General features: G+C 43.7%; 1 protein-coding gene across 2 annotated transcripts in view; it reads right to left on the reverse strand.

Annotated features, from left to right (window-relative positions):
- Positions 1-1,541: 1,541 nt before the first annotated feature.
- Positions 1,542-13,970, reverse strand: part of DAGLA (diacylglycerol lipase alpha) — a 91,605-nt gene continuing 79,176 nt past the window's right edge. For both annotated transcript variants that reach the window (XM_040328429.1, XM_040328430.1), the window contains exons 17-20: positions 12,078-12,274; positions 11,841-11,970; positions 9,228-9,418; positions 1,542-3,048 (exon numbers count right to left, since the gene is read on the reverse strand). In XM_040328429.1, coding sequence (XP_040184363.1) covers positions 2,127-3,048; positions 9,228-9,418; positions 11,841-11,970; positions 12,078-12,274 — 1,440 coding nt within the window. In that variant the 3' untranslated portion in view covers positions 1,542-2,126. The remainder of the gene's footprint in view (positions 3,049-9,227; positions 9,419-11,840; positions 11,971-12,077; positions 12,275-13,970) is intronic.

A 13,970-nucleotide genomic window follows, 5' to 3' on the forward strand; every position in this document is an offset into this window, starting at 1 on the left:
ATAAATGCAACTGATTTCATATGGAGTGCTGTAGCTCTGATGAGACTGCTCTCTACAAAAACAGGGTGCCCTTTATCTAGGGCAGTGGTCATCAACCCTGCCCTACAGGGCCCACTAACAGGCCAGGTTTTATGTATTACCATGGGGAGATGCAGTCTAGAATACTGCAATCACTGAGCAGAAAATGATATCACCTGTGATGTATTTCAGTTATCTTGCAAACCTGGCCTGTTAGTGGGCCCTGTAGAGCAGGGTTGATGACCACTGATCTAGGGGACCCAATGTTTAAAGGGTTAGTTCACTTCTTCAGAACAAATAAAAAGGTGAATTAACACCATACCTTCCCCACCCCCCTGGTCCTTGCTGTACTTACCTCCGGTGGGTGATGAGCCATCAGTGCCCACGCAGCCAGTGCAGTGGTCCGTGATTTAAAATTCACACTCTTTTCCCTCTTCTCTGTGCAGCGCTTCTGAGATGGATTAGAGTGATGCTCTGTACCGAGGCTGACCAATCAGAATAGCTCTGATCCACTACGGAGGTGCTACACAGAGAAGAGGCAGAGCAGCACAAATTTCACATCCCTAAACAACTTTACTGGCTGCATGGGCATGGACAGCTTATCACCAATGGGCGGAAAGTACACTGGGGCCTGGGGTGGGGAGTTTTAGGATATTTGTTCACTTTTTAAGACATTAAAAAGTAAACTAACACTTTTAGCTTTACATGTAAAAGGTATAATGAAAACACCAATTCAAAGACTCCAAAAGTGTTGTATATTAGTGTTTGCTCATACCAAGACAACAAGAACAGCCAACCACTCTCCCTCCCTCCCTGCGTATAATAAAGCACAGTATTGCTAGTATCGCAGCCCCCCCCCCCGTTATACTTACCTGACCCCTCGAAAGTCCTGCACGCGTCCATGTGATCCTCTTCGGTTCCCAGCTTGGCCGTTGATTGGCTAGGCTGGACGGATTGATTGGCTGGCGCTGCTGTCAATCACAGCGGATGACGCAGCGCGCCGGGGGCGGGGCCGAGTGATAGAGTCGGCAGCTATGCCCGCCGCTGTATCACGGAAGCGCGCTCGCAAAAGCTTTCCACCATGCCAGCTCGCTCGCATAAAGGTGGAAAGCTTTTGCGAGGAGGAGCCGAGACAGCCGCCGAGGGACCCCAGAAGACAGGGTTAGGGGACACTCTGTGCAAAACGAGCCACACAGTGGAGGTAAGTATAACATGTTTGTTATTAAAAAAAAAAAAAAATGTTTGCCTTTAGTGTTCCCTTAATGCAGCCATGATCACATGGCTTGTCTACATACTTTATTATTGGAGAGAGCAAGCCTTTAACCAGTTTCTTATTGCATCATGCATGGTAGTCTCATACACATGATTTTGACTGAAGTAAAAGACATCACCAACAGTAAAAATGCATATAGTCCTAAATGTTTCCCATAGTACATGTCACTTTGATTTTGCCACAGTGCAGTGCACAGAGGTATAGCTGCTTAAACATCCCTAATATTCCAGTTCATATTCTATTACACAAATTTGCCACTCATACATTATTTTATGTAATCTAGTCAGAAAAAAATAATGGCACATAAATGACATAAGCAATGAAGGCAAAGGGTAGAGGGGTGTCCCTGTTTGCCCCACAGTGGTTGACAGACTGTAGTGTAATGGGTTTGTAGAGCAAAAGGTAGAAATATGGCCTTATCTAAATGCCCTAGGGCAGAAAGTGGTAGAGCAACCCAAAATGCCCACTCAGTTTTCATATAAACTTCAACATTCCAACAGACCAATGACACCGGGTGGCACGAAGCCTTGGCTGGTAAAGTAGAAGCCATGCAAGACTGCCATGTGGTGGCATCTTCATAGTGCAACAATTCACTTTCCTTGGTTTATCATCTTCTCAAAGATTCCAATACACCTTTTAGCTGCCGCATGGTTTACAAAATATTTGTACCGTAGGTATAAACCTTAATGGCAGGATGGCAGCTATCTCTGCCATCTCAATCACCTTTGCTAACTAAGCTCTGGTATATGTCTTCCTACAGTAGCCTGGCAGATTTCTATTTCTAAAGCTGCATTTCCTCCATATATATTCTACCTAATGTTCTTTGTGTGCGCTGCTAGAGAGCAGAAATGAGCAATTCTTCCTGTTTAGCATGTGTAGGCCCTGTGGGCGTGGCAGTCCGTGTTGGATCTGGTGTTAAGCACTCCTGGCTGCTCATCCCTGTGGGTGTCAAGTCCATGAGCTCACCCGAAGAGCTGAGAGGAAAAGAGGCAGACACAGATATGCCCGAGGATGGATCAGCTGAACCAGCAAAGAGACGGGGAGGCTTCGGCACCAGATTTGGCTCAAACTGTGCTCTTAGAAGTATCTCCTGATCGCTTACCGACTTGGCCATTTCGCGGTCTGTTCCTTCTGACACCATCATATTGTAAAGGTCTTGCAAAGACCCACTTTTATTGTCTAAATTGAACAGACTGTCTATAAATTCTGCAAATTCTAATACTTGTGGGCTGGGTACTTCTGTGAGGCGGCCATTTTGTAAAGACAGCTCCTCCTGTGCAGGCGTTTGCACCCTTGTGGTCTCTGCTCCTGCTACGATTTCTTCCTCCCAGTGTGGCAGGTCGCCTGGAGATGACCGACCACTGTTATGAACAATTTCAGTATGTTGGCTTTCCTGTGAGTGTTTAGAAAGGGCATCTGCCCCCAAAAGCTCTGTACGAGAGCTTAGAGATGGGTTTTCCTCTGGAATGGTGGGATCAATGAAAAAACAGTGAGACTCATCACGTTCCAGTACAGCTCTTAAACTGGGGGAACCACGAATGCTTCGGAACCCAGAGGAACGCCTTGAATCAAAACTGTATACAGACTCATTGTCTGACAGGCTCTCCATTGTAGCCAATGGAGCTCTACGGTCCTGCAGGGAAACTGCGAGGCAGTCCTTGGTGCTCATCAACAATAACTCAACAGGATCCTTCAATATTGGGGACAGAAGTCGAGAGTCGTAGAATCCTTCAAGACTAATCTCAGATTGTTTACTCCTACAGTAGTGGAAAAAGAAAAACGAGTCTCTTTTTAATGCAAATGCAAGATTAAGGAACTGAAAAGAATAGCCACCAAAGTCAGTATATACATTACATTGTACATAGCATTGATTGCAATCTAGGCAAAGAGGCTACATGCTAACTTTTTAACAAACCTCCCAGGCCAGGGTTCCACTGCATTTTTTTTTTTAAATTCTAAATGGTTCTATCATTAGAATACCTTAAAACAGCAATGCAAACATGTAACATATAGATACACACACACACACACACACACACACACACACACATATATAATTATATATATATATATATATATATATATATATATATATATATATATATATATATATATATATATATATATATATTTGCGCAATACAGAGCCAAATGCACTTGCATTTATGAATGTACACCTATATAATAAAACTCAAGTGACAATATAATATGTTAAAAATATATCTAAAGCTCTTTTTTTAATTTAAACATTTTGGATAGAGTAGAGAAAAGTTAAAAACGCTTTAATTTTACCATTTGTGCCCCATTTGAGAGAGTTTCATTACTTCCTGTCCTGTGGACAAAACAGGAAGTAAGAAAATCACCCCAAAACTATATAAAAAATTCCACATGTGTTCCCTCATTAGGCCTCATGCACACTGGATGTTTTTACTGCTGCTGTTTTTGGCTTCAGGCGTTTTTTTCTACAGTCAATAAACTCTCCAGCATGTTATCCTACACGTCCATGCACACAAAGGCTGTTATTAACTGTTTTTGGCTGTAAAAAAACAAACAAAACTAGTGGGTTCTGAGAGAAGATGTTTAGCTATAAAAAATGCTCTAATGTCAAAAAATGCAGGAAAACGAGGCTCATCTGCATTTTTTAACATTTTGATCTCCAAAAAAAACAAAACGCTTACAAATACTACAAAATGCTGATTAACGCTAAAAGTGATTGAAAAGCTAACTGCACAGCTACTGGCGTTTTTATAATGTCATTATAACGTCCAGTGTGCGTGAGGCCTGAATGTTTTGGTTTCCTCGCTTTCAGTCCTGGTGACAACCGTCACCAGGATAAACCCTGTGAATCTTCCCAACACATTTCAATAAAAATTAGAAAAGGTTTTTAATTGCTCCCCCCACGCTGTACGAAACAAGCAAAAAAAAAAACCTTTTGGCTTTAGAAACACTTTGGCCCGGATTCACAAAGCACTTGCGCCAACGTATCTCCAGATACGCTGCGTAAGTGCAAATATGCGCCGTCGTATATGTGCGCCGGACCCACATACTAAGATATGCCTAAAAACAGGCTTCATCCCACCAACGTAACTTGCCTATGCCGGCGTAAAGTGGGCGCATATTTACGCTGGACGCATTTGGCGCTCCCATTGATTTTCCATTCAAATATGCAAATGAGGGAGATACGGCGATTCACGAACGTACGTGCGCGTAAGTTATACGCACGTCGTAAAGTTATGCCCCATAAAGGAGGTGTAACTCAGCAGCATCCATGCAAAGGTCTGCACCAGGGAACACAAGCCGGCGTATTTTCCGTTGGACGTGAATATGGCTGAGCGTAGGTTACGTTCACGCCGTAGGCAGTGATTTGACGTATCTTAGGGAGTATTTCCGACGTGATTCTGCGCATGCGCACTGGGATGCATCCACGGGACGGCGCTTGCGCCGTTCATTATACGTATCTGTCTGGCACTCGGCCCATCATTTGCATGGGGTCACGCCTCATTTGCATGGCTCACGCCCACTTCCACCTACGCCGGCTTACGCCTAGGAAACCCAGCGCAGTTTTTGGAGCATTGGATTTGTGAATTCAGTGCTTTCCTCTCTGCGCTGCGTCGGCGGAGCGTACAAGAGATACACTACGGCGGCAAAAATGTGCGCCGCTGTCTGTGAATCCGGGCCTTTGTTTTTATTCTCAGTTGTAAAATTTAGCTCCCATAGGATGTCTTCAGCTATGGGTTTTGCATGCAATCTGTGTAAGAGAATAAGGTACAAAACCATTGCCCAGCTCCTGTAGCATACTAGTTCTGATCTAGCAATTCAGTGGAAATGTTACACACTGCAACTAATAAGCAGTGAACAAGTGCATCAAGGCCTAATAACACGTCTTGCTTTACAACACATTCTCTTTATATGACCAGTTTAGCTGAAATAGTTGATATCCAAGCTAGGAAATGCCATTCATAAATGCAAGTGTCACTCCCTCCAATGAAATAGCTTTTCCTCTGATTGTGAACCAGCAAAAATGATCTCAGGATAACAAAAACTGCCCAGGTACTCTTAGGCCTGGTTCACACCTATGCAGGTTACAGTTTGCATATTCCAGGGGCATTTTGCGTTTTTCAATACACGTTTTTGATCCATTGAAGTCTATGGAACCAAAAAAAAGAAAAAAGTCCCTGGCCCTTTCCATAAATTGCACAGATGTGAACGTGACCCATAGGAAATCATGTTAAATGTGTTTCTGCAAAACTGAAAATGCACTAAAAAATGCATAGGTGTGAACCAGGCCTTATAGCAGAACTCAAGAAAAATAGCGAATTACCCATTTGAAATATTTACGTGAACTGTAAAGGATTTAAGATTCCCTTCAGTAAATTCTGAGATTCACATGCTTCTACCTCTGTTCAGGAAGGAGGGTGAATCTACTATCTACTAGTTCAGCTTTATGGTCCAGGCATCGTTATGTGATACATAGGGGGTTATTTACGAAAGGCAAATCCACTTTGCACTACAAGCGCACTACAAGTACCCTTGAAAGTGCAATCACTGTAGATCTAAGAGGAAGCTCTGAAATGAGGGGAAGCTCTGCTGATTTTATCATCCAATCATGTGCAAGCTAAAAAGCTGTTTTTTATTTTCCTTGCATGTCCTCCTCAGATCTACAGCGAATGCACTTGCAGTGCCTTTATAATGCAAAGTGGATTTGCCTTTCGTAAATAACACCCATAGTTACATTGGTCCTGCTTGTATCAATGTAACTATGTATATGCTATAACTGGGTAATGCCCCTGGAAGCAGGAAATCACGGAAGCAGACATTGCTACTTCAGTGAGATCTCCACTTGCTTCCAGGTCCCTCACCAAATGGCTGCTTTCATGCATTGTGAACACAGGAGGTAGGCCACTCAGAATGGGCACCGTTCAGAGAATGCTTTGCATTCGCCAAACTAATGTAAAGCATTCTTTGATAAGACGAGGTGAAGAGGCAGTGTCTACTTCAGTGATTTCCAGCTTCCAGGGGCATTGGTCCGGTATAGTATATGCATAGTTACATTTGTTCAAGCTGGACCAACATAACTATGGATAACATGCCAATATTTGGAATTATTTTTGTAGTGAAAAATCAGGTCCGATTCAGCCAGCTTTCTGTTTACCAGCTCTGCTTGCCTATTTCTGAGCCCCACTAATGTTTAAGAGAAGTATGGCTTTCGATCCGATCCCAGCTGCAGCTGTCCCCCGCCGTCTCTAAGACCAAGAACTGAGCAATCAAAAAACGCTGCTCACTCAGTTCTCGGTCTTCAGCCTTTAGAAAGCTGGTGACTGCCAGTTACCGGCTCTCTGCTCCTCCAGTGCTCACTGAAGCACCAGGCTGTGGCAGGGGTGAGAGCGGCTGGCTCAGTCTCCCAACGGCTCATTGGGAGGCCGAGCCAGCTTCCGGGTTCAGGCATCTGGGTTGATCCGACTGTAAAGTTGGAATCTTTCTCCAGCCTGGACTGGAAGAGAGACGTCAGCCAACAACGGCTTTAGTCCTCTGTCGGATAAAAACAGGTCACAGGAGTGCAGAACAAACTGCCCTCTTGTGATCCCTAGAAGAAGCGTAGCCAAAACAGCTTTGGCTATACTTGTTCTTTTATGAGGCCGCACAGGACAGTGATGGGCGAATAGCAAGTAAGGCAGAGCTATTAAACTCTGTTCCCTTGGTCTCCAAGATTCTGCTCTATCCTGGTTCTCCTCCTACATATCACAGCACTCCTTCAGTGTTCCCTACAACTCTGTCTCCTCCTCTCCATTTCCTCTTTCTGTAGCAGTCCCTAAAGGCTCTGTTTTTAGACTCCTTCTCGTCTCTATCTACACCTCTTCTTGTAGTCACTTGATAACCTCCCACGGCCTTCAAATACCATGGCTACGTCGATGACACCCAAATTTATCTGTCTACACCTCACCTCACTCCTTCAGCCTCCTCTCTCATTACTAACTTACTACCTGACATCAGCATGGATGTTGTACCACTTCTCCACGACTTTTCCATAAAGGTCAAAACCGCAACCATCAATCCCTCCCCTCACACCAGGGTACTAGGTGTAATCCTAGACTCTGACCTGTCCTTTCAGCCCCAAATTCAATCGTTGTCAAAAGCTTGTAAAATTCACCTCCGTAACAACTCTAAAATTCACCACTTTTTAACTAATGAAACCACCAAGCTCCTCATTCACTCCCTTGTTATCTCTTGCCTTGACTATTGCAACTACCTTCTCATAGGCCTACCTCTCCATAGGCTATCCCTTCTTCAGTCTATCATGAATGCGCCTGCCAGACTCATTAACCTTACCAACCGCTCAGTGTCTGCCACCCCTCTCCGCCAATCCCTACACTGGCTTCCAACCGCCCAGGAAATTAAATTCAAAATACTAACAACAAAATACAAAGCCATTCACAACTCTGCCCCGAGCTACATCACCAATCTTGTCTCCAAATATCACCAAAACCATAATTTTTCTGCTCCTCTCAAGACCTCCTGCTCTCAAGCTCCCTTGTCTCCCTCTCCCATGCTCATCTCCAGGACTTCTCCAGAGCCTCTCCCTCTTTGAAACGCTTTACCTCAGTCTGCCTTTAGGAGATCCCTGAAAACTCATCTCTTCAGGGAACTCTTACATGCCTCCAACTAACATTTTATCACTTCCATCAGCTCAACCCCAAAGTTAAAACCTTTTGTACCACTTGTCCCACCCTATTAGATTATAAACTTCTATTAGCAGGGCCCTCTTAACCCTCTTGTATTTTATTGTATTGTAACTAGATTTTATTGTATTGTAACTATACTCTCTCTTTTATATTGTAAAGCGCAGCTGGCTATAGAAATCCTGTATAATAATAAAAAAACACAAATGGGGGTTTTAGTTTATTATTACATATCTGGGTGCCCCAGAAATCTAGGCTTATGGAGCTACCAGCAGAAAGTTTGATTAGACATTCAGGTCTTTGAAAGTGCCTTCGCTATATAGTAGGTTTGGGTTTCATGGCTTTTATTTAACCACATGATCACTTGAAAGTACTATTATCCCCCTACATTTTCACCATGATAAGCTGGCCATGGAAACATCCAGCATTATGATTCACAATCAGGTGATTCAAGCTGGCATGTTTATTACAATCATTTAAAATTTTTAAGGAGCTGGACCATGTCTTTGCATCTAACTACCCACAAATGTCTTTAGCCATTCTTTCCTGAAAAATAATCAGTGCGTATGGGATCCATACTACACTAGTTCATCTCTGGAGAAAAAGCAATTTCATAGTGTACCAAACTAGATACAACTAGTGAATAAACAATACAAGAAACATTACAAACTGATATGATATGTTTCGGGGGGAAAAAAAGACTGAAAAAACTCACAGATGAGATTACAAATCACGACACAAACAGGCCATGGTAATGCAAGAAAAAGGGACAGAACAGTTGTCCAATACACAGGCGAGCAAAGAGAAATCAGATCACACCACACAGGTTCCTAAATAACAAATACAAGAAACATGCGTAAGGAAATGTGAGACAGATGGACGAAGATTAAGGAGTGGAATACATTGAAGCAATTTCTGGAAAATAACCTGCAATAGGTTCCATACGTCCCAACATTCCCTACATTAAAACCCATTTTAGATCATGCCAGCCAACACCAATTTATCCCTCAACCATGCATTCACATTCACACAACATGACAAGTTATGGATGAAACACAGAAGTTACTTGGGAGTATGTTATTTTTTATGAAATGTAATTCAAGTATTTTGACAGGTGTCAGGGCAGCAATACTGGACAAGTATAAACAATGATGAAATATGGACCCTGCTTGTCTTCAGAGGTAATATGGTAAGTGGCCATGACCAGAAGTATTCTAACTGAAAATCTTCATGGCCACCACTCAACATCCCACTGCTTACTTGGTACTGCTGTTCCTCCTGTTGGCATTTGTCCCGGGCATGATGGCAGGTATCACCTCCAGCATTGGAGGAGACAGATGGGGTGGTTGGTGGAAGATCAGCTCAGGGTTTAGGTCAACTTCTGTTGGACTAACCATCACTTTTGCAGCAGAGAGCAGAGCTGTCTTGCCTTTGTTATAATTCTCCAGAACCTGGTAAGGAAAATAATCATACTAGTAAACTCTAGAAGCACAATAAGAACGAAAAGACATAACACTTGTTTTTGTGGGTGTACAAAACAGGTAAAAATTACTGAACTGTGCAGACCCTCCTGGCCCACTATATGCCAGATAAGGTGAATTTAAAGTTCTAAAGGCTAAAGGTCTTTGAACTTTATGCATTCTGTGTAGTGCCTCCCCTCCAGTCTCCCCCCCCCCCCCCCTCCATCCTTACCTGAGCCCTTGGCTGTATGGGGGCTATCTCTCCTCATTGGTAGAGACAGAAACCCATTGGCTCCCACTGCTGGCAATCACAGTCAGTGAGACAAAGAGGAGAGACTGGGGGGGGGGGGTAGACCCACGGCTGTGTGTCTTATGGACGCATAAAGCGGCAACTCAGGAGCGAGCATGCAGCGGTGCCCCTAGGGCAAGCAGCTTTCTCTATGGGCACTGCGCGAGGGGGAGGAGCCAGGAGTACCATTGGAGGCCCCAAAAGGAAGAGGATCGGGGCTGCTCTGTGCAAAACCACTGCACAGAGCAGGCAAGTATAACATGTTTGTTATTTAAAAAAACAAAACAAAGCTTTAATATCACTTTAAAGCAAAAAAGGCCAAGTTTTCTCATTGATCCTGACTGCTATGAGGATGCACATAGCGGCACAGTGGAACAAGCACCAACATTTAGTGGTCCTCAGAAAGATCAACTGCATCTGAAAAAGGGCATTTAAAAGTGGAAATGAAGGGTGACTCCTTCTCGGGCCCAGCCAATCAAAATGGCCAAAGACTGGACCTCGTAAATAAAAATGGTTGAAGATGTCAGCAGCAGGTGGGGGAGCTCCAGGACACTTCAGCACTGAATTGGAGATATGTATATTTCCACTTTAACTAATGTTTCTTTTGATACCCTGTATCACTTTCGATAATAGGAAAAACTTTCGTCTGGCCTCTGTCAAAGGTGTATGATCAAAAAAGGTTGGCCGATCGTCTGTCTAATGACGGAGAGCGCTGGCCAGTGCGTTCCAGCTGGGACACACACACACAATAGAATACAAACCCATGCACGATCATAAAAGCTTGGTCTATGCATTGGGAGTGCATATATGTGGCACCTTGGAAGAAAGCCCACATTTGCGAAGCTTCTTGTTTGTGTGATGCGGCAAGAACAAGTTAATATTCTGCAAATTTTCTCACTGTGGTTCCCATTACCATAAAAAAAGACATTAGAGCAATGGGCTTAAACATTCTATACACTACATCTATAAGTCACCTGATCCTAAAATGGAAAGCTCTGTAAATCACTTCTTCTTTCCTCACAGTACCTTTTCTTTCATCCTGCCTTCAATGTTCCTACAACATGATTACCTGGTGTGAGACACATGAGATCTGCTCTTTGGGAAATATGTTAATGTTCAAATTATGTCAACTCCTTTATCATTTGTATGATGGTTTGTTTGTGAAACCCCAAAAAACAAAAGTAAAAAAAAAGAACTATAAGGCCTGGTGACATTTCAAATGATTATTTTGCTTAGATTTATGTTCGTGCTTTTACATTTGGGGAGGTGGGTTAATATATTACGAATAATACTGGGAGGATAAGAGGCTTTCTTGATAACCAACAGGGCTGGCACCGTTACTGTGAAAAAATACTGTATCTCAATAGTTTTTAAAGGCTAAGTTTACCTTTAGGAATTTAGGGGGTTATACTGATACGCCGTCGTATCCCTGTTTCTATCTATGGAACTGATCCACAGAATCAGTTTACCATAGATAGGCAGAAGATCCGACATGTGTAATTGAATTACACTGTCGGATCTTAAGGATGCAATTCTAGGCCGGCTGCTAGGTGGCGAGGCCATTGCGGCCGGCCTAGAATATGCAAATGAACACTTACGGCGATCCACGAACGTTCCGACGGGCCCGTCGCGCTAAATCTACGTCGTTTACGTCGAGTTACGCCGTGTAAAAATAGGGCTGAGTCCTATTTGACTAAGCCCTATTAAGTATGGCCGTCGTTCCCGCGTCGAAATTTTAAACTCTACGTCGTTTGCGTAAGACGTTCGTGAATGGCGCTGGACGCCATTTACGTTAACGTCTAAGCAAATGACGTCGGAGCAACGTCTGTTAGCGCAATGCACGTCGGGTAAGTTACCCGACGGAGCATGCGCAGTACGTCCGGCGCGGGAGCGCGCATAATTTAAATGGGACTCGCCCCATTAGATTCGGCACGCCTTGCGCCGGACACATTTAAGTTACACCGCCGCAAATTTCAAGGTAAGTGCTTTGTGGATCAGGCACTTAGGTAGAAATTTTGCGGCGGTGTAACTTAAATCGGAAGATTTAAGTTACGCAGGATATTTGTGGATCTGGCCCTTAGGGTTCAACAGGTAACATATTCCTAAGCACCAGACATCTCTTACCTTATTGAGTCCTTCCATCACAACGTGAGGGAGATGTTCATGCAGCATGGCTGGAGAGATGATCACTTCCTCAAATGCTTTGTTGTCCCCCCAAATGGCAAAGTATGTTGGTTCCTCTTGATCCCAGAAACTTCACAAGGTAAAGGTAAGCCCAGTATTACAGGAAATGTGTGTATGGTAAATATCAGTAATCACAGCTTTTAATAATATTCTGTATGACAATCCCAAAACACTTACCAACATCGTTCCTCAGGATGGTTGTGCACTACATGAATGATCCGTCCAGGTGGGTAGAGAGGTGTGCTGGCAGACAGCGCTATGGTCAGATCACTAGGGTGAGTCCAGAGCCGGTTATTGGGCACAGTTATCCCCTCACACTCATCAGGAAGTTCTGATTTAGGTATACATTTTGTACCCCCCAGGATGATCCGCCACTATACAAACAGCAAGAAAGAAGAGAAGCACTTATGACCAGCTGTAAGGTGAATGTGGTTCTTTTGTTAGGCTGGCGACATCTGGGACTGTTCACCAACTGATCTGTGAACATATTCTCTTAAGCCCTGTACACACGCTTGGTTTTCCTGGTGGTAAAAAGTCCGCCGGGAAAACCGAGGAGAAAGCCGAGAACCCGGCAGGAAAACTACCATGATGGCTTTGGCCGGGCATCCCAGCCGTGTGTATGCTCCATCGGCACTGCCTTGCAGTGTTTCCCATAGGAAAGTATTAGTATATCTGGTGGAAAAAAAACACCTGGAATCCCAACGGGAAAATAGAAAGCAGGTTCTCTATTTTCCCGCTGGGATTCCCGGCTGTTTTCCTGTCGGGAAAACTGCGAGGAAGCATACACACGTCTGGTTTTCCTGGCCAAAAGCTCTCTTGGCAGTTTTCCTGGCAGGAAAACCGGTCATGTGTACGGGGCTTTAGGCTTCATTCACACGAGTGTACCGATCCGTACACCCATACGAAGGGCCATCTTCACCCTGCATGGATCTCCAAGCACACCCCGAGTGTACATCTGTGTGGGACTGATGCATGGATCAGAAAGCAGTCTGTCTGCATTGTAATCTGTGCATTGGTTCAACATGGATGTACATGGAACCCCTGTACATCCCGGGTGGGTGAAGATAGGCTTTCTCATGGTTGTATGGAACAGTATGCCCATGTAAATGAGGCCTTAATATGCAACAATATACTCGGTTATATGATGCAAGTCACATCATTTCTGCCTTCACATGCACAAAAAATGTATAACACCCCTGCAATTTTTTCTCTTCATATTGGTGAATGGCTAATGTGGGTTTATAACATTTTTAATCCTACTTGCAAACCATTTCTATCGAGTTGAGAAAAGCTTTTTTGCTGCTTTGCAATTGCAATTGTTTTGACCAGATTTTTTATAATATATAATATAATATATATATATATATATATATATATTATTTAAAGATTCGCCAGCACTCGTTTTGTTTATAACGGTTTATTGTGCTTTGGGGGGAGTTTTGTTGGAGGTTAAGGGGGGGACTTTGTTCTTTTGTGGAGATGGTTTGTCTTTTTTTGTAAACCATGCTACACCTGAATAAAAAAAAATATTTGATTAAAAAAAAATGTAATTGGTAGAAAAGTGTGATTATCACATGCACAACATTGAAATTACCCACTTGGCTTGCTGACTGCCCTACAGCAGTTTTACTGTTACAGGGTGGCAGCTCTGTGTCGGATTATGTATATATACGCAATTCTGCACTTCCACCTGCAGGGGGCGTGCGCGCCACACCAGCAGGCCGCTTCTGCTGCGATTTTTCACAGCAGAAGCTGATCTGTGAGTGCTGGGCACTCCATGTCCACCGGCACCTGCCTATCATCGGGCAGAGCCTCAGAACGGATCTCTGTCTATGTAAACAAGGCAGATCTCCTTTCTGACAGGGGGGAAAGGATGCATTTTGTTTTCCTGCAAAATCTAAAATCTATCTCTTCCCCTAGTAAAAGCAGAACATACAGTACACAAAAACACTGGCTAGGCACCCAATTAACCCTTTGATCGCCCTAGATGTTTAACCCCCTTCCCAGCCAGTGACAGCGTATATTTTTAGCACTGATCACTGTATTGGTGTCAGTGGTTCCCACAAATAG

This window comes from Rana temporaria, chromosome 11, assembly GCF_905171775.1.
Source record: "Rana temporaria chromosome 11, aRanTem1.1, whole genome shotgun sequence".
NCBI classification, from domain to species: Eukaryota; Metazoa; Chordata; class Amphibia; order Anura; family Ranidae; genus Rana; species Rana temporaria.